Raw genomic sequence first — 27992 nt, forward strand, 5'->3', positions numbered from 1 at the left:
TCCAAAGTTTTGAAAAACATTTTAGAAACACTTTTAAAGCTGCTGATGGGTGGTGTGGGTTTTCTTGGGTTGTTGCTTACTTGCTGCCGCTTTTACTCTTTGTAGTGTTCTCTGGTTGTTCTTCACAACAGCCCTGTATGGTAGGACAGTATTAAAATATCCACATTGCCCATGTCATTGAAGAACCTAAAAGAAGACATGTGTTAACCCCATCCCCTGTGGAACCTTTTCAAGATAGCATGGGGTGGGTGGGGGATATGGCACAGTGTGCCGTTTTACAAAGGGGGTGGGTGGGGATGGAATGGGAGAGGGGCAGAAGGTTGGTGAGCGTTGCCATGCTTGAAAGGAGAAGGCATGTTGGGATTGGATAATTTTCGCCTCTCCTACCCAAACTCCTGTTTCTGATGTGGAACAGCACAGGCTAAGTTAGGGGAAATGTGCCAGCAAGTTTCAACCATACAGCAAATTGTCCTTCTTTCTGAGGACTGCAGACTTCAGTCTGGTGTGACTAATCACCAGCTGATTAACTGGGCGACATTCCCCACCCCATCAATGGGTTTGTTGTTGTTGTTTAGTTGTTTAGTCGTGTCCGACTCTTCGTGGCCCCCTGGACCACAGCACACCAGGCACTCCTGTCTTCCACTGCCTCCCGCAGTTTCGTCAAACTCATGGGTTTAGCAAAGAGCAAAGGGTTTAGCAAAGAGCAAAAACTCCAGGATTTGGGTTGTTGAAGGTTGTGTCACTGGGCCATGCTGATATTTCACTCAGTCTTCACTGTGTTGCAGTACAACAGCTTTTGCCAGCCTGGTGCCCACCCCCACCCAACATGTTATGGACTGAAATTCCCCATCAGCCCCAGGGGCTGATAGTAGTTGTAGCCCAACAACATCTGGAAGGTGCCAAGTTGGCATAGTCAGGATTAGAAGATGCTGAGATGGCTTGTGCAGAGTTGGCAGAAATTGTAAGTTGCATCTACAGTTACATAATGGGCATCACTTGAAAACCTCGGCAAGGATTTTTCCACTGAGGATGGGCGGTATGCAAATATATTTAAATTTAATTTGCTGCTGAAATACTGGCGAGTTAACCAGTTTTAAAAACTGTTGTCATCCCTCTTGCTGTGTATTATTTATATAGTGTCATCTGTGTGGTTGACACTGTCAAAAATTTACAAGCGGTCCTGTCTCTGTTGTAAGTGAGCTTGCTCCCCCCAACATCAAATGCTGTAAGGATATAAAAGACTTAGCCTGCCACTTGACCCCTTCCCCATTCACCATAGTCTTGTGCTCCCTAGAATGCTCCCATAACTGCTCTAGGAGGAAGGGGAGGAAGCTGTCGCTCAGTGGCTAAGCATCTGCTTGCCATGCAGAAGCTTCCAGGCTCAGTTGCCCCATGGCATCTCCGTATACAGCTGGGACTGCTGCTTGGAGCACTGGCCACTGCTAGTAAAAGGTAAAGGTAAAGGTACCCCTGCCCGTACGGGCCAGTCTTGACAGACTCTGGGGTTGTGCGCCCATCTCACTTAAGAGGCCAGGGGCCAGCGCTGTCCGGAGACACTTCCGGGTCACGTGGCCAGCGTGACAAAGCTGCATCTGGCGAGCCAGCGCAGCACACGGAAACGCCGTTTACCTTCCCGCCAGTAAGCGGTCCCTATTTATCTACTTGCACCTGGGGGTGCTTTCGAACTGCTAGGTTGGCAGGCGCTGGGACCGAGCAACGGGAGCGCACCCCACCGCGGGGATTCGAACCGCCGACCTTTCGATCGGCAAGCCCTAGGCGCTGAGGCTTTTACCCACAGCGCCACCCGCGTCCCTGGCCACTGCTAGTACAGGAGAGGAAATGGTGGAGGTCAGAGAATGCTTATGGACAGCACTATTTCTGTGAGGGAGAGAGGTCAGATTGGAGGTGGGGGAATAACTGTGCAAGGCCAGGAAACACATCTGAGGAGAGAAATGTGGTACTGGGGAATGTTATGGGAAATGTACGCTTAAGGGAAAGATGGGTGGAGGAATTAGACTCTCGAAGAAGTGAATTGGTGTGCATTTTCTGTTCAGTGAAACTTGTGTAGGAGAGCATTCTGGTTAATCGAAACCTCCTTCTTAACGGGTGTTTGTGTATGGGCTTTGGTGCATTGGCTGATTTAGGGCCTGGACTGGCGTGCAATTCAATGAATTACGAGGAATGAGGGAAGACAGGCTGGGAGAGGGCCATTTTTCTAACAACTGGCCCCTTCCTGTGAATTATTGGAATAATAATTTTTGACAAAGGGTGAATAAGGACCGCTTGACAGATCTAATCAAATGGCTGCTCTAGGCCTTGCAGAATCCCCTCTCCCCCATCTTTCTAGGGATGAATTTCTGGTCTTTGTCAGTTTGTATTCCCCTCCTTTTATTCTAAAATGTGTGTGTGCATATATTTTTTAATAGCACAGGAAATGTTACCTTCTTTTGGACATGGTGGATGGGTAGGTCAGTAATCATGGTAGCTAGGTGGATCCTCTGTGTTCAGAAGCATTGTACCTTTCGGGTTACCTTCATACTTCAGTAGATCTGATCCAGCAGGGCTCAATTATTATTTTACTTACTTAACCAAATTTATATACCTTTTGATTGTAGGAAAAACAACCAACCCTCTAAGCAGTTTGCAAAAATGTGAAATAAAACATTAAAAATCTCAGCAAAAAAGCAGTTAAAAGCAAGCACATCAAAGCATTGGAAAGATGAGTTAAAATCAACAGGAGATAAAACAGGTGTAACTTCTCGGTGCCTGGCCCTGGATAGGCTTGCCTAAACTAAAATGTTTTAAGCCGGTGCTGAAGAGAGTACAGCGAATGCACCTGCCTCATCTCAATAGACAGGTAGTTCCAAAGTGTGGGTGCTGCCATGCTAAAAAATAGATTTTCTACAAGTGCTTAGCAGGTGTTATGTGTAGCAGTGCCAGTTCCACCGATCAAATCAGTCAAGTGGGCATATATGGGGTGTGGCGATCCTGCAAGTATACTGGTCCCAAGCTGTTAAAGGCTTTATATACTAGTAGTTACACCTTGAATTTGGTCCCATAGCAAATGGGCGCAACCAGTACAGATGTCTGAACAGAGAGGTATTATATACATATTCTGGTGTTCTTGTGACCAATTTAGGTTGGTGTAGGAGTAAGTATGCAAATTTTAAAGCCCCCCCCCGGTTATATAACACCCAGATTTATTTATTTTTGCTTGATGTAGCATATATGCAGAACTTGCTCCTTGCAGATCCACAAAAATCAACGTTTCTCAGACTGTGGGTCACAGGCCACCACCATTGAGCCTCTGCACTGCAGTCTACCCCATGGTCATGCACTAGTCTTTTGACAGGAAGGACGCTAGCAGCAGCAGCAGCAGCTCCTCACATGCACAGCGCATAGATGCGTGGGAGAGGACAGTTAGAGCATGAGGTGAGAGTGGATCTGAAGCAGGCAAAGATGGATGATGAAGAGAGATAACATTGTAAATATATATTTTTTTTAAGTGAGCCAGTCCACAATTTATGTGCATTCAACTTGTGCACCTTTGACTTTATGCATGTGGCAAATTTAAAAATAAAAAGAGGCGGAAAGGGGTTGGGGTTCCGGGAAAAATGACTTTGGCGATCCCCCCTCCATTGAACTCAATGGGTTTTGGCTATACACAATTTTGGCTTTAGGTGTGATCCCTGGAACATAATAACAACCTCATAAGTTGTGGGCTTACTGTAATACCAAACTGGGAATAGAGAAGAAGGGTATAAGAAAAGGAAGCTGCTATAAGAGTAAGAAAAGGCCAGAAAAGGGCAACCACAATGATCAAAGGAATGGAGTGAATCCCCTATACCGTATCCCCAAATTCGTGGAAGAGAGCGCTGTTGATGGCTACTAGCCATGGCGGTTCTGCTTTGCCTCCGCAGTTGGAGGTAACAGTGCTTCTGAATGCCAGTCGCTGGAAACTGCAGGAGCTGGAGAGGGCTCTTGTGCTTGGATCCCGCTTGCAAGTTTCTCACAGGCTGGCCACTGTGAGAAAAGGATGCTGCACTAGGCGGGCCATTGGCCTGATCAAGCAGGACTCTTCTAATGCTGTTATGTTCTTATGACAGTAAAATGAGCAGGAAAGAAGCAGGCACTTCGGGATGGGAGTAAGGTGCAAGTTAACTGCAGCGATGGCTGATAAGCACTGGTGTTAGCTGGCAGGGAGGGAAAGTGTAAAACCAAAAAGGATCCATTAGATGTTGATCCTTTCAAGCCAAACCTGTGATTCCCCACGTGTTGTTGGACTGTTAGCTCCCATCATCCCTGGCCATTGGCCATGCTGACTTCTGGGGTTGCTGGGAGACCAGCAATGTCTAGAAGGCCACAGGGTCTCATTCCTCCAGTCTACAACTGTGCACGGGTTACTCTCTTAAAATTCAGCTAGGTCCTGTTCTCAATTCAGATTGAAAATGGTTTGAAGGGAAATGTGTCAAAATGTAGTATTTCCTAAGAAATGACAGGATAGGTACGGGAGAGATATGGATTGTGTCTAATGTAATGTGCCCACAGCTTCCCCAACCTTTGGTGCGATGAAATGGGATGCAGATTAAATGGTAGGGCATGCCCAGTCTGAAAGACTCAGGATCAGGAAATTGTGCCTAAAATGTGGAAGCTGTTTCCCGATGCCTCCAGAGCTAAAGTCTCTACTTAGCTGGACTGTGGAACTCCCTGCCACAAGGAAACTGCTGCACCAAAGAGTTAAGCCATTTCCGCAGAGGGATTAGACAGCCACAGAAAATGCTATCAGTGTTGACCAGCCTATATTGTACCTATTCTCCAGATGTCGCCATTTTGTGGTTGACTCTGCCCCTTGCACCACCATTTTGTGACTGGTCACAAGCAGACCCAGGGAGCAGTGGGGTAGAGTAGAACTTTTTGAGAACCTGCCCCTTGCTCTAAAATATACCAATTTTGTACTTCCTACAGACACGACAATGCCTTTAGTTGTGGTTTAAAACCCTAAAATGGTCTCTCACAGCTGGATAAATCTTTACTATAAATGATTTTAATTATCTTATGTGTAAATCACTTTGAGACGGTGGGTTAGAAGACAATTAATAAATTAATTCTAGTAATGATAACAACAACCAATAAACCTTCAATGGAGAATTCAAGATCCTTTTGTTAGTCAAACTCTTCTGGGTGCAAGGGGCGGTGAGAGAGGAAGCCTCATAGCAGAGGCCAAGGGGAGCCGAGGCACTTGGGTGTGGGGCAGAATTTCTTGCAGGAGGTTGGAAGAGGATATACCAGAATCCAAGAGGTTTGGGGCGGGGTGAGGGTAGGAAGTGCTGCTATGTATTTCAAAGACTCTAAGCCCAGGTCCATGGCACAAATTACTTGCATTTGCTAATTCATATGTATGTATGCAATCACACACATTTGAAGGAAATAAGAGGAAATAAGATTCTCTGGTCCCAGGACTCTGTGTATTGCCCCCTCTCTGCAAATTAAGGAGCTGGAGTCTCACCTTTTGTTGGGGGCACAGCTCCCCTGTAAGCAAGGCAAAGGTAAAGGGATCCCTGACCATTAGGTCCAGTCGCGGACGACTCTGGGGTTGTGGCGCTCCTCTCGCTTTATTGGCCGAGGGAGCCGGCGTACAGCTTTCGGGTCATGTGGCCAGCATGACTAAGCTGCTTCTGGCGAACCACAGCAGCGCACGGAAACACCGTTTACCTTCCCGCCGGAGTGGTACCTATTTATCTACTTGCACTTTGAGGTGCTTTCGAACTGCTAGGTTGGCAGGAGCAGGGACTGAGCAACGGGAGCTCACTCCGTCACGGGGATTCGAACCGCTGACGGTCTGATCGGCAAATCCTATGCTCTGTGGTTTAACCCACGGCGCCACCCGCGTCCCTCCTGTAAGCAAAGGTTCTTTTTTTTTTTATAAAAAAAAGTTTATAAAGGAGAGAAGGTGAAGGAGATCTGGGTCTGGTGCAGAATCCATGGGGCTCAGCCACCCCCTAACAGCCGTGTGTGAGAGAGCCAAGCATGGATGACTTGGCAGAAGAGATGGGGGGGTTCATCCACACTTCATCTTGTCGCAGTGGGGCTCCCTGCCCCCGCCACACACCACCCCAATAAGCGGGCCTCATGGTAGCCTTGCGGTGGTGGTGGTGGGGCTGTAAGATCTGTGACAGAGCACCTGCCTTGTGTGCAGAAGGTCCCGGGTTCAATCCCCAATGGCACCTCCAAGCAGGGCTGGGAGAGACTCCCTGCCTGAATCTCTGGAGAGCCACTGCTGCCCGTCTGTGTAGACAAGACTGAGCTAGACAGACCTAGCTTCCCATGTTCTTCTCTATTCCAGCCCTTCATTCTGAACGATGAGGGCTAGAATCTTGCTTTATTCTTAGGGGATTTGGCTGCAGCTCAGTGACAGAGCATCTGCTTTGCATGCAGGTCCCAGGTTCAGTCCCCGACAGCATCTCCAGGTTGGGGTAGGAGAGACTCCCTATCTGAAACCCTGGAGAGCCGCTGCTGGCAGTCAGAGTGGGAAATTCTGAGCTAGATGGACTCCAGTGGTCTGACTCAACATCAGCTTCTTTCATTTTAAACCATGGAAACAACATAAAGGCTGTGTGTGTGTGTGTGTGTGTGTGTTAATTCTCTCCCCCACCCCACAGGACTGTAACCCGGGCCCGATTTAGTCCTTGCAGCTGGCTTTAAGCCTTAGAAAACCCCTTGGATTGTTTGACCCTTCAAGAGGCCTATAGAGAATATAGGAACATGGGGTCCTGGATGTCTGGGTTCCCCACCAGAGTCACAGTGTCCACAGCTGTTGGCTGGAGCTGACTGCACTACAGTGGTACCTCGGGTTAAGTACTTAATTCGTTCCGGAGGTCCGTTCTTAACCTGAAACTGTTCTTAACCTGAAGCACCACTTTAGCTAATGGGGCCTCCCACTGCTGCCGCGCCGCCGGAGCACGATTTCTGTTCTCAACCTGAAGCAAAGTTCTTAACCTGAAGCACTATTTCTGGGTTAGCTGAGTGTGTAACCTGAAGCGTATGTAACCTGAAGCGTATGTAACCCAAGGTACCACTGTACTTATTTCAACACATGCCCTATCCTAAACTGTAGGACTGTGACTTTTTAAAGTTGCTAACGCATCTTCTCTTTGGAGTGGGGAGAGTTCCTCCCGGGACAGAGCGGGGCCTGGCATGTGGTGTGGTGGGCGCAGATCTCATGGGGCTCATCGGATCACACGCCCTCACCTTTCCGCAGGGGACTGCTGTGGTGCTTTAATCCCATCAGAGAGGTGACCTAAGAGGCCTGTCCTGACAGAAGCCTCCTCCTCCCAATCCAATTAACCTGAGCGCCAGACCAAGGGCTGATAGAGGGCGTGAGGAGGAGGAGGGAGAAAGAGCCACTAGGGGGTGCTGTGCTGCAGGCCTGAGCAAGGGATATTTAGCAGCGCCTTTTCGGCAGAGCTGCATCGGTGGGGCTCAGTGAGAGCCTGCCGTGGTTGTGCAAAGCTCACTGCGGCGAGGTTTCCGCCATCCCTGCACTTTTTAAGCAGGTGTCTGGCCCCTGCAAAAACCCTTTCGCTGATAACTAGGAGGCCTCTTCTTTTCCCCGCTTCCTTCACCTTCTGCCCCTTATTCTTCTTCCTTTCTCCCTGCCCCCAGGAAAAGCCCCATTGTCGCTTAGCACCCCAAAGTGCCTCCTTTCAGCGTGATAAGGGCGCCACCTGGTGGCTGCTCTCGACACCTGCAGCTCCACAAGGACATGGTCTCTTTCTGTTCCAGAACTCAGGAGTTCTGCCCCTTCCCCTCCCCCACACCTCCCCATTTGTCCTAATCTAAGCAGAACTCCACTTTGTATCCGGAAAACCTGGGGTTGGGCTCTCTCCAACCCCCTACTGCCCCAGAGAAACAAGGAGCCCGGGGTTCTGGAACATCTCTTTTGTTAACCCATTGTGCCCCGTTCTTCCTCTAGGTTACCGGATTTTCCCTGCTCCTCGCCCTTTCGCCTCTTTGCTCTCCCTTCCCAAAGAATCCAGCAGACCTTGCTCCCAGAATAATAATAATATGCCTCCCCCACTTCCCTAAGAGCCCAAGCTCCCAGCTCTCCCCCAACTCCTCCCTGCTCCCCTCTGCCCTAACCTCCTCTGCTCTCTTGAGAACCCAGGCGTCCTGGCGTCCTTCCCCAGCGCCCCCCCACCTCCACACACACACACACACACACACCGGAAGTCCAGGTGCCTCCCCCTTTCCCGTTTTCTGCCTGCCTGATGAACGATGCTCAAGAGGGATGGAGCCCCTCAACCCCGCTAGCTTTCCCTCCCTCCCCCCGCTCCAAAAGCCAAACCTGAGCCCAACCACCCGGGACCAGAGAGCGGGGGATCATTGCCTTCTAGCAAGGCAGGAATAGCAAGACTCCATCCTTTCCAGAGGGAAAAACCTCCTTTCTTCGCCGCTGTGCCTCCTTGGCCCCATCAGGCACGTAGAACCCGAACCCGGCTCCATCTGGGCAGCCGTCTGCCTCGCCATCCGCTGCGAGCGAAGGAGAGAGGGGGGAGGCAGTCTGCGTGAGTGTGTGTGTGTGTGTGTGTGGAGCGGGGGGGGGGGCAGAGAGAAGCTCAGGGATGCTGGGAGTCACAAACAGCCTTTAGCCCCGAAGGGAGGGGGTGCAAACAGTGCTTTCTCGCCGGGGTGGTCCCCCCCAGAGGTGAGCGGAGAGGGATTGCCAGCATCCATCCATCCGCTGGCCTCCAGATCTATTCCTCCCTCGGTGGAAATTTCCTATTCCACCTGTTTTTCTTTTCCTTCCCTCCCCCTCCTCCTTCCCCTCCCTCTTTTTTCTTCTTCTCCACCCCCCCCCTCTCATTGAATTCTTTCTGGCCCATTGAGCACACAGAGAGAGGGAGATTGTTTGGCTTCCCTCCCTGCATCTTTTCCGTCCACCTGACGGGGAGCAAGCGAAGGAGGCAGAGAGCGTGAGGCTGGCGTGATGATGGTGGTGAGGACGGGAGGGTCCTAAGCAGCCTGCTTGCTCCTTCCACCTCCTTCTGCCAGAGGGGGACCTGGTGCCCCCCACCCCATCCAGAGAGAGAGGCGGGTCCGCATCCCGGCAGAGGGGAGCCGAGAAAGGGGGCGCAGGGGGGAACAATGCCCCCTTTCCCCTAATATTTGCCTGGTGAATTTAAAACCCCTTCCCCCTCCCCTAAAATATATTTTGGTCTTGCTCTGCCAGTTTAGGTGGTCTTAAAAGGAAAATATTGGGGGAGGTATACAAAGAACTTGAAGGGGGCATTCTCCCTGTTTCTCCACCCTCCTGCCACCCTCTGGAGCGTCGCCCCAGGGGGCATCATGTTTGTGTCCGTGTGGTATGCCAAGAAAATGGGGCGAAGGTTTATTAGCAACGTCCGGAAGGCGAAGAGGCAAAGGCACCTGCTCACGGTACGGGGTTTGGGGGGGGAAGCGGGCTGGAGGGGGGGCACCCCTGTCGTGTCAGGGTGAACATGGGGAGGGAGTGAAATCTCAGTTTTGCCTGGGAGGGGTGTATCAGCAGCAGGGAGGAATAGTGAGGGGGCTGGAGGAGGGGAAAGGGTGGAGTCTCTGTGGAGTTTGGGGTTAAAAAGTGGGGCATGGTTCAAAGCCACTAGGGCTGCAGCTTGTATTTTGGGGGTGTGTACAAGCCAGATAGTTTGGGGTGGGGGAAAGTAAGAAATGGGTTGGAGGAAGGAACAGGGTACTTTTTTGGGGGGGGGAGAAACGGAGTTCCAGGCAGAAGGGGGAGAGACAGGGTGTGACATGATAGGGACTTCAGAGGAGAGTGAAAAGGGGCAATAGTGGGATCTAGGACTCCTGGGTTGGGGGGGGGCTGAGGGGGAGGTATGCCTATGGGAAGGGAGCCAGGACTCCAAGGCTAATGAGGGGAGGTGAATTTTTTATTTTCTGCTGGGGTTGATTGGGTTGCAAGACAGAGAGTGAGTGGGAGGTAACCCGGACTCCTGGGTTCTCTGGGAGGTCTGAGCTCCATGGGGCGGGATGGGGGTGGCTTTGGGGTAGTGGTGGTAAACAAATGGTTTTCTGTCTGCGTGGGTGGGTGGGAACAGACACAAGGCAGAACGTCCTTTTCCTCTCAGCCCATCTGGCTCTCCGCTCTGGGCCCAGACCCATAGATGGCCTTGTCCTTAAAATCCGCCCCCCCCCAACAAATGATACAAGGATTCCCAGGGGTGCAGGATAAGATGGCTAGGAAAGAGATAAAAGTCAGGAGTGGGGCAGCATTTGAGGGTCTTAGCAGAGCCTTGGGGTTCTGGAAAGTCTGTATTGGAGGGGTGTCCCTGAATTGGAATGCAAGGAGATTAAGAGGGGCTGAAATAGTGGGGTTAGGGGGCTTCATAGTCAGGGCATTGGGGGTGTGGGTCAGGAGGGGCTGTAGATGTTCTTCAGAAGGCCCATCTCATCTGGAACTCAAAGTGGGGTGGGAGGGTCTGTGAATAAACTAACCATGACTGGGATTTTTCTGGTAAGGATAGAAGATGAAAATTTGTGACCTGGACAACAGAATATTGGGGTGCAGGGTATTTATATGTGCGTCTGACTGGATGTGGATGGGTTGCAAGGGATACCCCCAGGAAAAGCACAGGTCATCTCCTAGATAATTATCTAGGGTTGGATGGTTTGGGGTGGGGGTGGGGAGTAGTCCTTTGGGCAGGAATGTTGGAGGGTCAGGATTAGAGGCCTGCCAGCCCTTTCAGTTCCCTTTGGGATCTATGTGAAGTAAGCAGTGTGTGTGTATATATGAGTGTGTTGGGGGAGCAGGGGAGGGGGGAGGTTGTGCGTCAGCTTTATAGACAGATGGCGTCAGTGTTTATACTGTAAATTTTCCTGAGTTATGAATGGGAGAGTGAAGAAGGACTTTCATGACTTGGGTTCCTGATCAGTTCAGTTTGTTTTTTGTGTGCTTTGCTTTTTAATAAGGGGGGGGAGCCACCCTTCCCCTCTATTCCCTTTTTGTAGGAGCATTGCAGTTAAAAAAAAAAGGTGAATGAATCCTAGCGTCTGATCCCTGTGTGCTACACTCATCCTTGGGCTGCCACCCCCCAAACTAGGCTCTGCTGCCCCAGCTTGACCCTGCCTGTCAGGACTACAGCCAGTTGTGTTGTCCCCATCCCAACTTAATTTAGGTCCTCCCTATCCAGGCTCCCCCCTCCCCACAAGGCTCCTAGCAAGACTGCAGCGGCCAGCACCACCATGTTCCTTCTGGAAACTGCATTGCCTCCTGTTGTCGTGGCCTTTTCTAGATCCCTCCATGCCCAGCTGGCAGGGCCGGCTCTGGATCCCGAAGGAGGGTGCATTTAGAAGATTAAAGGCCCCAAATTTGCCTTGGCAGACCTTCCCTGGGATTGCTGCATCGCCTGGCAGGGGGATGGACGCAGCTGCGGAAGGCCTGCTCTGTGGAGATGTGTGTGTGCTGTGGGGGGAGAAGGGCAGCCGTCCTTAAAGGAGGCCTTTTGCCTGCTGGAGCTAGGAATTTGGTCCTTGGCACAACTGTTGCCCATGACTTGAGCAGAATTCAGGGGTCTACCTGCTTGTTTATGGGGTGCAGGGAGAGCTGTGAGGGTTTTTTTGGGGGGTATTGGTGCCCTCTGAATGCCACTTTATAATGCAGCCATCTTGACATAGGAGACCCTTGTTCAGGATGCAACCTCTCACCCCATCCCACCCAGTTTTGTATAGCTAACCCTACGTTCTCTTTCTGAGTCTTAGAGCTGGTGCTGATGTTGTGACATGTGGATAATGCTCCCCTCTCCTATGGCAATTGCAGAGTAATCAGAGGACTGGGGGAATGTGGAAGGAAGGAGGGGTCAGAACTCTGGCAGATAAGCTGCCTTGCTTGCAGGTTCAGTTCTTGGCATTTCCTGTGTGGGCTGTGAATGAATGTCCCCTGCCCAAGACTCTGAAGAGCCACAGCTTGTCAGCATAGACTATACAGCCTTAGATGGACCACAAGGGTCTGACTCGGTATAAGGCAGCTTCTTAGATTCCTATTACTTTAGGCCCCTTCTGCACTATACCTTTAAAGCAGTGTCATTCTTCTTTAAACAGTCATGGTTTCCCCCGCAAAATCCTGGAAACTTTGTGAAGGGTGCCGTGAGTTGTTAGGAGACCCCTGTTCCGCTCACAGAGCTACAAATCCCAGAGTGGCTTCACCGTCCATCCCACTTCCCTGGGAACGCTGAGGATTGTAGCTTTGGGAGGGGAATAGAGGTCTCATACCAATTCTCAGGAGACGCGGGTGGCGCTATGGGTTATACCACAGAGCCTAGGACTTGCTGATCATAAGGTCGGCGGTTCGAATCCCCACGACGGGGTGAGCTCCCGTTGCTCGGTCCCTGCTTCTGCCAACCTAGCAGTTCGAAAGCACCTCAAAGTGCAAGTAGATAAATAGGTACCGCTCCGGCGGGAAGGTAAACGGCGTTTCCGTGCGCTGCTCTGGTTCACCAGAAGCGGCTTAGTCCTGCTGGTCACATGACCCGGAAGCTGTACGCCAGCTTCCTCGGCCAATAAAGCGAGAGGAGCGCCGCAACCCCAGAGTTGGCCACAACTGGACCTAACGGTCAGCGGTCCCTTTATCTTTACCAATTCTCAGCACCCTTAACAAACCACAGCTCCCGGAAATATTCACAGGAAGCCATGACTTTTTAAACTGGTATCCTAGAGCTTTGCACTTACAGTGCTGGTGGGGCTGTAGCTCAGTGGTAGAGCATGCAGAAGGTCCCAGGTTCAGCTCCCGGCAGTGTCTCCAAGTATGGGCTGGGAATGTCCCCTGTCTGAAACCCTGAAGAGCTACTGCCAATGAGAGTTTGCAATACTGAGCTGGGCAGATGAGAGCTTCTGACTTTGTATAAGGCACCTTCTGACATTCCAAGCAGTTAGAAACTGGGATATGAAAGCTAGGAGCTAAATGGCACCTTGAACCTTGGTTATGGGCACAACAACGGAATGTCTAGGCGCACTTTTTTAATAATAAGAATACAAAGCTGAAAACGAATGAACGGCAGCTAAAATATTATGTTCGTTTTTCATTTGGTCTAGTTCTTCCCTGCCCACTCCCCTAATATTCTTAAGAAGGTCTCTTCTCCATTCTTCAGAGAGTAGCTGGAAGTGGGGAGGCAGAAAAAGGTCCTCCTTTCCTTCCACTCTGCAGTTTTAATCTGAAATCTTAGGCGGTACTGCGCCCAGAGCTCAGAAACTGCTCACTCTAATGAAATTCCCTGTCACAAAATGTGCCTAGAACAACGGGAGTTTTGAACACTGATTCCAAGGTTTAATCTGGACACATGATTCTGTTACTTATATTTTTATAAATATAAATTGACTTTGTTTGTTTGTTTTAACAGCGGTAGTTCTTTATATATTTTTAACTGGTTTGTGGGTTTCAGCTATATTTTTACCTATAATTTTATCTGCACGTAGTTTGGAGAGCTTTTTAGTTCAAACGGTTTATCCATTTTCTTAATAAAGAGATGCTTTTCTTAAAAAATCCCCTGCATCTCCAGGGTTGCTGTTGTTGTTTGAATAATAAAAGCATAAAGTAGGAGGTGATGGGGAAAAGCTCTCCCCGCTCTCTCTGCCAGAGACCCTTCAGGACTCAGAAGGGCTTCCATTCAGAGATGAATCACAGTTATTCCTACTTTATACCTTTCCTGAGATTGCATCAGTTACATTTGTGAACAAGAAAGCTGCCATGAGGGCCTAGTGCAGGAAGTTGAGGCTGAAGATTTTGTATGTGTTTCCGACACAAACTCACTCTCTCTGTAAGGGACTCAACTCCCATCATCCTTGGCCATCCTGAGGCTAGGGCTGGTGGGGCCTGTAGTCTGTGAACATCTTAAGGGTGTCCATGTTGTGGAACGCTGAATAGTACCAAGCTAGAACAGGGGAGATGTAGGTTCCATTCCTCACCCAGCCATGAAGCGACCTTGGGGCAGGTGCTCTCTCTCTCTTTTACCCTCCTAGCCTACCTTACAGGGTTGTATTTGAGGATAAAAATGGAGCAGAGCTGTATTCCATCCTAAGTGCCTTGGAGGAAAGGTGGGATAAGTAACAGCAGCATAAGTGACCAAATGAATGAATGATAGTTTGCTTGGAGACAGTCAACTTGTGTGTGGGCTATACCTCTGTCTCCTCAAAGTCCCTTTGCAGAAAAATTATGTTGGGCAGGGAGGGGGAGAATTCCTGCCTATTTTTCTGGTTTTTTGGGGGACAAAGGAACCATCATGTAAGGACTTATCATCATGAGAACCAGGTGCTGAGACTGAAGTTGACCAGCTGCCTTAATGAGAACTAGAACCTTAGTGACAGTCAGTGCTGGAGTGTTGGCTTATTTGGAATTCTGATATGCAACCCCTTTCAGGGGTGAGAGCAGAAGGCTTTGGATTGATTTGTTCAGTAAGATAAGCCTGCTGGATCAGGCCAGTGGCCATCAAGTCCAGCATCTTGTTCTCACACATGGGAAACCAGGATTTGAGCCCAAGAGACCTCTCCCCTCCTGTGGTTTCCAGCAACTGGTATTCAAAAGTGTTGCTTCCTCCAGCTGTGACAGCAGAGCAGAGCTTTTGTGTCCAGTCCTCTTTTAAAGGCATTCAGGTTGGGGGCCGCCACTGCCTCCTGTGTGAGTGAGTTCCACAGTTTTTACCATGCGTTGCACGAAGAAAGACTTCCTTTTATCTGTCCCAAACCTTCCAGCGTTCAGCCTCGTTGGATGTCCACAAGTTCTAGTGCCGGGAGAAAATGAGAAAAAAGCTCTTTCCCAATCCACTTTACGTTGGATCCTCGTAAGAGAATCTGCAGCTGCCACACAGGTCTCCTCTGGGGTGGAGGTAGCCGTTTTATACAAAGGTTTTGATGCAGCTGCTGCTGCTGGCATAGACGGGTGGGTGGAGGGGTAACCAGAGAGGGGGGTGAGGAGGCTACCATAAAAAAAAAGAAAGTTAATGAAATGAAATGAAACTTGTCATGTCTTCAGAACAGAACAAGGCAGCCCTCATTAGCAGCTGTAAATAATTCATGCCAAGGCTCCGTTTGGAGCGAAGCGGATTTACTGCCTCCCCACCCCTCCCTGCTGTTCTCCTCTCCGAAGAAGGGAAAAGTGGGTTGCGGGCAGAAAGACTTTTTAAAAATACACCCCCAGGAGATCCAGGGGGCGGTGTTTCTAGAGGGCGGTGCAGCCGGGGAGAGGGGGAGAGGAGGCTGGGAACGAAAGGTCCCTCTTGAGTTTTCTTCTCCGACCTTGGATGCTGCGAGAGTGATGTAACTCCTTCAAATCTGGGCCTCCCCGTGGCCCAAAAAGCACAGCCACATGGGGGGAAGGGTGTCGGCCGCCCTGCCCCTGATCTCCACATGGTCAGCTTTCCTTCCGCATGGCAGACCCTGCAGCCCTCATTCCCCCTGTTTGCTCTCTTCCTGCCTGCCCTGGTTTTAAAATGAAAGCCCTAGAAAATGGGATTGCACAGTAGGATACTTCTGAGCATGTTCAGAATGCTTTTTCTCTTGTGAAGCTGCAGAGCTCCCCGTCCATCTTCAGGAATGTACAGGTGAGGTGAGAAGGGATTTCTGGCTGGCTTTTACCTACTTTCATTTTTTAAAAAAGATAAATTGAATGTGAGGATTAAAGGCTGTGGGTATTGACCGTAGAATGGGTAATGGTTCTGGTCAGCTGAAGGTAACTGCCAGGGGTATCTATATGGCTTTTTATCAGTTCCTTGGGCAGGTTTTTTTTTTTACATAAAGGGGTTTCCTTCACCCACCTCTGACCTCAATACTGACTTCATCGTGATTAGCTCCTGTGGTCTGCATTAAGAGGCATTAAATCTCTTCTGGTACTTTTAAGCTGTTGGTGTAATTGAACTATAATATATGCGTGTACCGTCTGTGTGTTGTGCTGGTGCACCCTCCTGGTATATCTTTGTGTGTGTGTGGTTAACCTGTGTGTCACCAGTGGCATCTCAAACACAGTAAAAAACTTCGCTGTGTAAACAAATAACAGCAAATCCTGGCATGCAGAAACTTAGTGTGTCAGGGAGAAGTGTTCCAGCGTAGCCCTTCCCTAAGAGGCTGGTTATCTTGTGCTGGTGCATCCTCCAATTATATATATCTGTGTGTGCGCATGCATGCGCATCTGTGAGCTGCAGAGAGTGCTGCATCTAAGCTTCCAGTTCTCAGGGAGATGGTTAAACTGTGTGCGGCCTGCGGCATCTCACATGCAGCTGAACACCTCTGTGTAAAAAAAAAAATCTACCAGCAAATCCCTGCATGCAGAAGCTTAGCATGTCAGGGAAAAGTATTCCAGCATAGCCTTCCCCTAAGATGCAAGTTACCTTTACACAGCAGGAACTTTCTGTTGTGAAATATTCAGAATATTCAGTTGTGAAACTCCCCATTTGCAGGTTGAAAGTGGTATTAATTAGATACAGGTTTATCTCTTCCAGAGGATCTAGACCAAACTGATTTTATTTTTTGCTTGAGACAGCATTCTCCTGTTGCTTTGGACCACAACTCCCATCAGCTTAAGCCAGCAGGTTGCCTTAAATGCCCTTTAGCCCTTCTACAGCAGGGATAATCAGGGATGATGGGAGTTGTAGTCTAGCAACCTCTGGAAAGCAATACTAATATGCTTTGCACTTCCTAGTCTTAGCCTACATGTGACATCCAGCACAGCCTCCACTTGCACATAATATCTAGCATAGCTCATCTCTCTCCTTACCCTGAGATTCATGAAAACACATCTTCAAACTGTGCTGGCCCAAAAATAGCTGGGCGGCAGTGAAGGTTGATATAAGATTTGCAGCATAGGCCTCGCAGGTGTGTGTGACTTAGGGATGCACAAGATTCCTGTACACAGACAGAGCTTTGGAGACCTAGGTGTCCTTGTGTTGACGCCATCTTCTTCTGATATCGGCACCATGTTTGTTCAGCTCTGTGCCCGCGGCTTCCTGTGGCATGGCCGGTGTTCCTTGGGACTGTGTGTGTGGGCGTTCTTAGCCTCTTGTGCGCTCAGCCTCTTTGCAGCTGTCGGTCGGGGAGCCACACAATGCCTCTCGTTCTCAGGGCCATGCGTTTGTAGTGCACCTTGTGGCCCAGTGTGCTGTGCTGGTGCAGTGTGCGTCACTGATTGTGTGCTGGTGTGGAGCAGGGAGACGTGGCCTCTTCTTGTGCAGCACCGCAACTCTTCTTTGGAGTAAGTGTGTGCTGTGTTGTTGCCTGGTTGCAGTAATTTACAGGCGATGTGTATTTCATGTTCAATGCCCTGGGGGCCGTGCTTTGCTTGAGGATCTGTGCCGTTTGCATGCTCCTTGTATGAGCCAAACATCTGTGGGCTTCCTGTTTGTGGCTTACATGTCTCCTGGTTTTGCATGTGGATTGTTTGTGTCTGTTTAGATGTCTACTTTCCTGAACCCACATACACACACTACACACACACACACACTGTAGACAGTTCAACATCAGCAGTACCCTGGTATCCAAGATTGCTTATCTTCCATCTCTGCGTTATTCTGCGCCATTCACAGCTAAATGTCCTGTATAATGTATGCCGATTAAGTCTGTGTTTGCGTGTTTGTGCATAATTTATTCTATTACTGCAGATCATGGGAAGGAGCAAAGTGCTATCCAAGGTGCTGAAGTGTTCTCAGACCCCCCCCCCTTGATCCTCCTCAGCCCCCAAGTTTTCAGATGTAGCAAAGAAACCTATTCTTAGGGGCTAGGAACTTGCTTTTTTTAAAAAAAGAAAAGAAACCTGTAATTTCAGAGTTAAAGAGCTCTGTTCCCAGTGCCAGATTCTCCATCTGTGCAGCTTGATTGGGGAGCTTGCTGCATTTTGTAGATAACCCCCCTTTCATGACATAGGTGATCAGACTAGCTTGCTGCATGACATACATTTCAATGTGGGCCAGTGTGGTGTAGTGCTTAGTGCGTTATCAGACTAGGATCTAGGAGACCAGGGTTCAAATCCCCCATTCAGCCCCATGAAGCTCACTGGGTGACCTTGGGCCAGTCACTGCCTCTCAGTTCAGCCTACCTCACAGGACAGTTGTGAGGATAAAATGAGAACCGTGTTTGCCACCTTGGGCTTTTTGGAGGAAATTAAACATAGCGAAAATGCAGACGTCTTGTCATGTAAATGCATATGGTGGTGCTATTAAGGTGGGGCTTTGGGGTCAGAAGTCCAGGGCCCCAATGGGGCAGAATGAGCAGTGAGGGTTTCCATAGCACATGCTGAAGTTACTACATAGCATCATCTCATGGAGGTGGCGCCTCACTTTTGCATGCAGTGGATCCAAGGTTGGATTGCTAGCATCCCAGGTTAGGCTGGGAATGTTCCCCATCTGAGATCCTGGAGAGTTGCAGCCAGTCAGTGCAGACAGTGCAGAGTTTGATTGACCAGGTGGTCTGACTCAAGCTTCACTAGTCATGTTCTGTAGTCATTAAAGCAAGCCAAACTGCACGCTTCTGAAGGGGAAGCTCCTTAGCTCAGTGGCAGAGCATCTGCTCGGCACGCAAGGGGTCCCAAGTTCAATCTTGATGGCATATTCAGGAAGTTTTTAAAAAATGTTTAATGTTTCATTATGTTTTTATATATGTTGGAAGCTGCCCAGAGTGGCTGGGGCAGCCCAGTAAGATGGGTGGGGTACAAATAATAAAAGTATTTTTATTATTATCATCATCTTTGGGTATGGGTTAGAGAAGCTCTTCGTGAAATTCTGGAGAGACTTTGCCACTCAGTGTAGGCTAGATGGACTCCAATGGTCTGACTCCACACAAGGCAGCTTCCTATGTACCATTAAGTCTAAAATTACCTAACTGCACTGCTGAACACAGCCTCTCTCTCTCTCTCTCTCTCTCTCTCTCTCTCTCTCTCTCTCTTATATACAAATCGAGCAAGCTGCAGCTAAATGCACACACGTTGCACAGACTCTCGTTGCAAACATGCATCACTGTGCTCAACCCCACGCGATAGTCTCTCTCTCTCTCTCTCTCTCTCTCTCTCTCTCTCTCTCCTCCTCCTCCTCCTCCTCTCCTCCTCTCCTCACACTCACAGATTCATGCACATGCACGCCATTAATGTTCTGAGACAAACACATGCAAAGATCATCCAACACCACACACACACACACACGTGTGTGAACATTTCCAGCTCTTCCACAAGCCTTCTCCCACACAGTTCCCTCTACCCAGCCACCCACATGCAGCTGCCAACCTGGCAGAGCCCACAGTACAGGAAGTTCCCCCCTCCTTCCTCCCACTCCTCCTGTAATGCCACAGGCCCCAAGGGGACCCAGACATCCTGGCCTCCTCTCTGCCCTCACCTGCTAGACGCAGCCCCTTTCCTTCCCAGAGGGACCCAGGAGCCCAGGGCCCTGGAATTCCTTACATCTAGCCTGCAACACCCTAATTATTTCAATTGGCTTCAGATTCCCCTACCTGATTCCACCTCTCCTCAAGGTCGGGAGAAAACCCAGGGGATCTGTTTTCAGCGACCACCTATTCTTTCCTCATCAACTCACTAAGCTTCACTTTCCACTTGGAGCAAATAATTTTAAAAAGAATTGCCTCTTCCTTTATTTTTTTTTTTTTAATCTATATTTTCTCTTCTTTGACAGAAGTCTCTGTTCTGCGAAAAGCAGTCAAATGGGGAAAGGGTGATGGGGCCTGGATCCTGGATTCCCTGGGCAAGGGGTGGGGTGTAAGTAGTTCAGGATGCAAGTGAACCAGCAGCCAGGACTCTCTTGGTTTAGGTCGGGGTTTCACAAACATCTGCGTTTGTTGATAATCTTACAAAATTGCCACTGACCCCAACCCAAATTTGCAGGAATGTAAATGACATAAAGTAAAGAAATAATCAGTATTTAGAAATCAGTCACCGTTACTAGGAATCATAACAAGGAAGTAAATCAAGTGAATATTTTAGCAATAAGCAATAAAAAGAAGCCTTGCCACAGAATGCTGTTGTGCTGTGGAATCCTCTTATTCAGTGAAGAGATTCCTCATTGGTAAGGGAACTGCACTCTGTACATGCCCAGGACCATTATTTCTGTGGTTCATAGTTCCTAATTATTCCCCCACCCTGTTAAATGTCTTTCCCCCAGGCCCTTTCAACCTCTAGGTGAAAGTGCCATTCTGCCCAACTGCATTGTGAGAAACTGGCCAACCCCCAGCTTATAGTGCTTAACCAGCAATGCAAGTCATAGCAGTGACTGACATTTAGGAAAGCCAGAGCTAGCCCATTAGTCAAAAAGAAGGTTAGAAGTGATGGACCCCATCAACTTCATGGTTCATTTCACAAGCTTTCCCCCTACCTTCTTCCCTCTGGTGGAGAGGAGATTTCTGTTTCATTTAAAACCATTCAGAAATCCAAGAATTAATGCAGCTGCAGTCTCCACAAACACAACAGATAGAAAGATAGCCTCAAGGACAGGAGTTGGCTCCAGGTCTCACTTCATAACACCCCCCACCCATATGGCAACCCCACCCCCAGGTTTGAAAGCATGTAAAAACTACCCATCGTTATTACACCATTATTGCAGAGGGCAGGGCTGAATGGTATGTGAGTCTGGCACAGTCAGCCGGTATGTTGCACCCATTTTGCTGGGTGGGGACAACAACAACAAGGACAGACTTGGAGTAATGTACAATAACCTTGCAGTGTAGTCTGGCATCCGTATCCTGACAGACTGGGTTTTAAAAAAAAAAAATTCCCCCAGGGAGGGCATGCTGTGAAGTTGATTGTACCAGCAGTGTGATTAATTGTTGATTTGTAGCAGCAATGCAATTAATTAAGGGCTGGAGGGAGTGAAGGGATCCAGAGAAAAAAAAAGGAGCGGTGTTGTTTTTCCTCAGCTGCTGGTGGAAAGGACCAAGGTGTAAACCAACTTGGTGTATCCTTCTGGGGCTCAGGCTTTGGCTACCCCCTTGATCAGTATGTATACAAGAAACTATAGACCTGTTCTCTGGCGCTAGTTATATATAACTGGTATATACTTCCTGTCCCTCTCACCCACCAGAAAAATTCCTGCAGATGCCCTTATTGCTTGCCTGGAGGATGAATGGAGGGTCGCCCCAGGAAATTTGGGAGAAAGTGGGGGTTTAGGGTGAGAGAGCAATGTGTGTGAGTGAGTGGTGTGTGTGTACACGTGCGAGCATGCGCCTCTGAGTTAAGCGTGCCCGTTTCCCAGGATGCCTTGCTGGCTGAGCATTGGGGGTCATGAAAATTTGAAGAGCCTGAGATTAAAATGTGCCAGGGAAACCCGATTGCAGTCAAGCGTGGAGGAAGAGAACTGGCAGTCAGCGGTGGGGGGGGGGGAGGACCTGAGCCAGCAAAAGGGCAAGCGTTGTTTGACTGATGGAGAGAGCAGAGAGCCTGTCATCTTTTTAGATTGAGAAACTTCAGTTTAGGGAGCCAGACATTAGAAGAGGGCTTCAACCTAGGACAGGTGAGTGGCTTTGCCATCCCTAGCCCCCGGGACTTCGCCCACCCTCTTTCCCTCAACTGCTCATCTTGCCCCCCCCCCCACTTAGTTGAATATTTCAGGCTTTTTGGAGCAGCTGGGACACATAAGGAGGAATGGAATAAAAATAAACAATTGCTGCAGTGGAACAGCCTTGATCCTTTCTCCCATTTGCAACTAGTCACAGGGCATATTATTATTATTATTATTATTATTATTATTATTATTATTATTATTATTAGCTTACCTCCTTTCATCTGAAGATCAAAGGGTGGTTCACAACATAAAAATGCAAAATACAAAATACATAATAAAACAAAAGCAAAACAAACCAATACCCCCCCCCCGGCACATTTGGAAGGCCATAGAATGTTAATCAGCCAAACATCTATCTGGTTGGAGAGAAATGTTTTCGCTTGGTGCCTAAAGATATGTAATGAAGGCGCCAGGCGAGCCTTCTTGGGGAGAGCATTCCACAAACGGGAAGCCACCGCATAAAAGGCCAGTTCCTTTGCTTCCACCCTTGGGATTCCTCTTGTGGGGGAGGCACCCAAAGAAGGGCCTCAGGTGATCATCGCAAGGAGAGGTGGTCCTTGCGGTACTGCAGTCCTGGCCCCATTTGTGGTTTTTTTGGGGGGTCAGCTTTTAGGGCACCCTAAAAAGCAAACCAACATCAACCATGTTAAAAAATGTAGATATCTGTCCAGATGCAATACCCAGATACACAAACAGCCTCTTTTACAAGTTCAGGGTCTCAGAGTTCTGTGGGTGTGGTTTTTACATTCAAATAAGTTTCTAGCTCTCACGGTGAGTAAATCAATCAATCTTAGTCACGTGTTTGCCTTGTGCATACTGCAGCTTCATAAGGTCTTGCTAAGGGTTTCACAGTGGCTGCCGGTCATGGTGGCAATGTATAGTGTTCCTAGGATCAGATGCTGGGTGCCCTTTGGTGACTGCAAGGGGATCACGAGGGCTTCTCTGCTCTTCCTAAATCTTCAGCTGGTCCTCAGCACAGACACTACCACACCCATCCTGATCTCCACAAATTGCAGAAACGAAACCGTGAAGACTCTTGTTGCACCTTTCTTGAATTTCAGGCATGCCCCTGATCAGCTGTGCAATGAAACTTTTGCTCTGGGATTTTCTCCCTCCACACACAAACACACCCCTGGCAATCAAATTGGAGGACAGCCCATCTACAACCCCTGGCCTAGAGCTGGCGATGAAATCTATATATAAAAATTGGATGCTGTTATTAAAAGCCTTCGCTATTTCCTCTCTCTGTAAATGTAGATCATAATAACAATAAACCCCATGCTCACCCCCAAAATTGGTTTCTCCACCCCCTGCCAATCTTAAATATATTTCTTGATTTTTTTAATGCAAAGGGTTGTGCTATGCAGCCTCAAGTGGAGTTGTTCTGATGCGTAAAGGCCAAGGAAACACATTACTTCAAATATCCCCTATGCATAAACACCCACCCCACCTTCCCACCACTAGGAATGGGGTGTGGGGTTGATTGGGGTGGGTGCTAGTCCCACCCCAGAACATCCTGAACTATGGCGAAACCCGCGTTGCCACAGTAACCTTCTCCCCCTGAGGCAGATGCTGTTTCCATGGCATTGCCGTGGTTACCGTAGTCAGCAGCGGACAGTGGAGGTGGAGGAATCATTCTTTGGGTGGTGGGGAGAGAGGAAAAGAGAATGAAAGAGGATGGGGGTGGGAGAGAGAGGTTGGGTGCTTCTTGGGCATTTTAACACTCCTGGTTTGGGGGGTCAAAAATACCCTTTACACAGCCAGGAGGTAAGCCAGTCTCCTCCTAGAAGCACACTGCCCTCTAATGCCACAATTTGAAATGGTGATTTGTGGATTTTGGATCTCTTTTCACCAGATATCTGGTGACCTCGGTTTCACCCCAGCTCATCCAGATAGCTGTCCTTAAATGCACAATTGTAGCCCCTACATTTTCTGCTGTTATCTATGCGTTAAAATATACGGACATGAGACAGTGAGGGTGGAAAGTGTGTCTGTGTGTGGGGTGTTGGTGGAACTCAATTTTTCAGTCTAATTCAAAGTGGATTTGGTTATCCATACAGAAAATGTTCGGGTGCTGCTTGGCTTATTTGGGGTTTTCGTATGCTAGCAGGGTGGAAGGAGTTTAAAGAGATTTTTAAAAATTCACAGCAAGCTATTCTAGCTGAGAACAGTCATGCAAGTTCTTCATGTCTGCCAGCAAAACCCATTCTCCTTCCCTAAGCCGCACTGAAATGACCCAGGAGTTTTGCCAAACCACAGTGGTGTGGAAGAAAGAGCACAAATTTAGGGGCAGGGGAAGAAGGTTCATCTTTCAGCTTAACACCTTCGGAGATAACAGCCATCTTTGGGGTGTGGTTTCAAAGTCTCACCAAGGGCTTCTGCTGTCTGCAAGCCAAGCAAAAGGCAGTTTGAGGGTTTTGGGAGCTTCGGCCTCGACCCCCAATTTGCTACCTACGGCCTCTCCTACCTGTGTGAAACAGCCCCACAACCACAATTAGGGACCATATTGCTTTGGGGACAGTTGTCCATATCATTCTTTTCTATCTGTTTCTCTTCCTAGGCCAACTCCCCACCGGTAATTGTCAACACAGATACCTTAGAAGCACCAGCTTATGTGAGTTACTGGATGAATTCTTCCTTTTCTTCCCCCCTCCCCACAACCTTTCACACTTTTAACATATTCCAAAACACCCCCCTCCCCATTTTGTTCGCTTCGTCTTCTTTTTTTTGCAATGCTGTATTAACACAATTCCTCTCTGTCCCCTCTCTTTCAGGTAAATGGGACGGAAGGAGAAATGGAATACGAAGAAATAACTCTAGAGCGGGTAATTCTTATAGACATCGTTGATTCTGGGTGGGTGGGGATTTTTTTACTTAGCCCAGGGAACCTAGACAGTCACTTTTTCCAGGAAGGATTTGATCACTTAACGACAAATCCACAGTTACAGTTGATTGGGAGGTCTCGTGCAACAAACCTTCTCCCCCACTCCACCACAAAAGATCAGACTTTTTTGCAATTAATGGAAGCGATGGGGAAAAGCACCGGAAAGTGTGGGTGATGCTTGCTTTGATGCAGCGTCATCTAACCTCCCCTCAAAGAAATTGGAGTGAATGTTTGTTAAATAACCAGCATCATCTAAGGTGCATTCAGATGTGGGGAATATTGTGTTAGTTTTCCTGATTATAATGCTAGTGCTAACGTCCTGTTTTCTAATGTTCCGTTTTATGCTGCAGTACCTGTTGTGTTATGGGACTGTGGCTTTTTGACCAATGTACCGACATGCCGCGCTAAATTTCATTCACACCAAGGAACGTCATTAGGCAACATCGCTGCTCCCCCACTCTTTCCCCACATGTCTGCTTCTCTCCTCTCCATGATTACCCCATGAAAACAGCAGGAAAGGACCATATGCCAGTGTACCTACCATATGCCACCCCAAATTTCACTACTTTACTCCCGCCACTTTCTGGGTTAAGTGGGCTGCAAACTGTGGGTTCTTTTCTGGAATCAGATAACATGGAAATGAGCATTAAATGTGGAATTATATTCTATCGGTTTTCTAGAAATGGCTCTTACGTTATGTGGAACCTCAAATATAATGCAGGAATTAACACATAGAGAAACATCAGGGAAATTGAATAGCCCATGTGATTGCAGCCTTAATCAGGATGAATGAACAATAAACAGGTTATTTGGAAGAGTATGTATTTTTTTTAAATGGGGGTCCCAAGCCTTTGTTCATGCTCTAATTAAATTCTGGCCTCTTCCTTTGGGTGGGGCATGACTTTTTCCTCCAGGGTAACTCCGGTTTGGGATTCAGCATCGCCGGTGGTACTGACAACCCCCATGTTGGCGATGACCCCAGCATCTTCATCACTAAGATCATCCCTGGTGGGGCAGCAGCACAAGATGGCCGGCTAAGGTACCAATGGCTTTGGGGAAAGCTTTTTTTGTAGGGAGGATGCTGACTGGGCTGGAGACAGCATCCAAAAAAAATCAAAAAAGAAAAAACAAAAAAAGTTAAAAACACATAAAGTTTACAATCCTTATTTTTCTATAACTTCCCTGACTTCCCCACACCTCCCCTTCTTATATTCCAATTCAAATTTGTTAGTTCAACAAGTTCTTATCCCCAATTTTTAACCTTTTTCTGTTTAGTTCATTTTAAAAAAGCCAATTTTACCTTATAAATATCAATATTTATACATCAATTCTCCTTCTTAAAACTTATTTCTAAAGTCGACCCATATTCCCTCCACGACTTCCCCAATTTTCATACAAATAGCAAAACAAAATAAAAGCAAAAACAGATTGTAATTATGCACCCTTTGGATCCCCAAACTCCACCTCCCCCTTTCCCGGTTTCAATCCCCAACAAATGTCCATCAGTCTTGATCTACTATCAGCCTGGAGATCGACAGTGAGTCTTTTTCTAAGGCACTTCCAGATGGCCGTTAGTCCCACGTGGGATTCATCTCAGCAATTTCAGGCTGCATGGTGAAAGTGGGCTAGTCCTCTTGTGCAACAAACTTGCTTTCCCCCAAAGAGCAGACTTATTGCGATAAGGAAAGTGAAGGAGAGATGCATTGGAAATTGTGGGATAACACTTGCTCTGATGCAAATGCAAATGAATGCTCATTAAATAGCCCACATTGTCTATAAACTCCCTGCAAAAGCAAATCAGGATGAATGCTCCATAAGCTGCTCCTATGGGAGTTTGGGAAAGGGCTCAGAGGTCATAGAACACCTGCAAAAGGTCCCCGTTTCAATCCCCTGGTATTATAAATAAGTAACTAAATTTGTATACCACCCTTTATCTGTAGATCTCAGGGTGGTTCACAGCATAAACAGCATCTCCAGTGGAGCTGGAAGAGAACCCAGCCTGAAATCCTGGCGAGCAGCTCTGTCATTGTGAACAATACTGAATTAGATGGACCAGTTGTCTGATTCAATATAAGGCAGCTTTCTGTATTCCTACGTTTTGAAGAAAGGGACACAGCTCAGGGATCGAGCACCTGCTTTGCATGCAGAAGGTCCCAGGTTCAGTCACCAATGGCATCTCCTGGTAGGGCTGGGAAAGACTTCTGCCTGAAATTTTGGAGAGCCACTGTTGCCTGTCTGCGTGGGGAATATTGATCTAAGTAGGCCACTGATCTGACTCACTACAGGGTAGCATCCTATGTTCCTTCATTGGCCCAGTCAATATAAAGGTGTCTTCAGCCCCTTATGTGCCTGCAGGGGCTTCTATAGGAACAGTTTCTTTGCCGTGTAGAAGGTTCTGAGGTTCAATCCTGGCCATCTCACTTTTTAAAAAAGAAAAGGGGATGAGGATCAATGATCCAGTTCCAAGAGAGCCGGAGAAGGGGGTGGGTGAATTGTTTGTCTGGTTATCAATGAGATCTCATAAGACTTTTGTCCAGAACCTTTTACCCTAGGGCAGTGCCCCCACATGTTTCAGTAGCTCCCAGTATCCTGGCGCTAAACGTGTCTTTCTGATCTGGCTGTGACACAGGGTGAACGACAGCATCCTCTTCGTCAATGATGTGGACGTGCGGGAGGTAACGCACAGCACGGCTGTTGAGGCCCTGAAGGAGGCCGGCTCCATTGTGCGCCTGTATGTCATGCGCAGGAAGCCGCTGGCCGAGAAGGTCATGGAGATCAAGCTGATCAAAGGCCCCAAAGGTGAGGGAACCTAGCTCTGCCTCCCCCCCCCCCGACAACTCCTTAAAGAGCACCCAACCCTTCAGGTGCATGAGAAGGGACTGCGGAAAGCTGTTTTGTAGAGGCTTTTCCCCTTAGAAGCATCCTCCTTATTTCAGGGGAAGAGCCATAATCATGAATCAACGACGGGCAACCTATTATTATTATTATTATTATTATTAATTTAAATTTAAATTTCTATACCGTCTTTCATCTGAAGATCACAGGGCAGTTTAAAATATAAAAACACAAAAATGCATAACTTAGTAACAGACACAGATAGGTAGCCGTGTTGGTCTGCCATAGTCAAAACAAAAAAAATTTTTCCCTTCCAGTAGCACCTTAAAGACCAACTAAGTTAGTTCTTGGTATGAGCTTTCGTGTGTATCTGAAGAAGTGTGCATGCACACGAAAGCTCATACCAAGAACTAACTTAGTTGGTCTTTAAGGTGCTACTGGAAGGAATTTTTTTGTTTGTTTTTAGTAACAGACAAAAACAATAAGCCACCCGCTGCAGTTTTAAAGGCCATAGATTGTTTAATTAGCCAAAGGTCTGGGAGAAGAGGAACATTGCATAAAGATATGTATCGAAGGTGCCAGGCGAGCCTCCCTGGGGAGATCATCCCACAAACGGGGAGCCACTACAGAAAAGGTCCGTTCTTGTGTTGCCGCCCTCCAGACCTCTCGTGGAGGAAACACACTAAGAACGGCCTCAGAGGGTGATTACAGGGTCCAGGTTAGTTCATTTATTTATTTATCAA

At 48.2% G+C, this 27992-nt stretch overlaps 1 protein-coding gene across 16 annotated transcripts in view; it reads left to right on the forward strand.

The window, feature by feature from the left end:
* Positions 1-27992, forward strand: part of DLG4 (discs large MAGUK scaffold protein 4) — a 131600-nt gene that overhangs the window by 82300 nt on the left and 21308 nt on the right. For 9 of the 16 annotated variants that reach the window (XM_053362192.1, XM_053362197.1, XM_053362200.1 and 6 more), the window contains 4 exons: positions 24091-24144; positions 24305-24353; positions 25303-25453; positions 27044-27213. In XM_053362192.1, coding sequence (XP_053218167.1) covers positions 24091-24144; positions 24305-24353; positions 25303-25453; positions 27044-27213 — 424 coding nt within the window. Of the gene's footprint in view, positions 1-8317; positions 8476-8714; positions 9436-15263; positions 15585-24090; positions 24145-24304; positions 24356-25302; positions 25454-27043; positions 27214-27992 lie in introns of those variants that run through there. The other 7 variants (XM_053362193.1, XM_053362198.1, XM_053362196.1 and 4 more) reach the window with 5 other exon arrangements.

The sequence above is a fragment of the Podarcis raffonei genome, chromosome 13 (genome assembly GCF_027172205.1).
Source record: "Podarcis raffonei isolate rPodRaf1 chromosome 13, rPodRaf1.pri, whole genome shotgun sequence".
In the NCBI taxonomy this organism is placed as follows: Eukaryota; Metazoa; Chordata; class Lepidosauria; order Squamata; family Lacertidae; genus Podarcis; species Podarcis raffonei.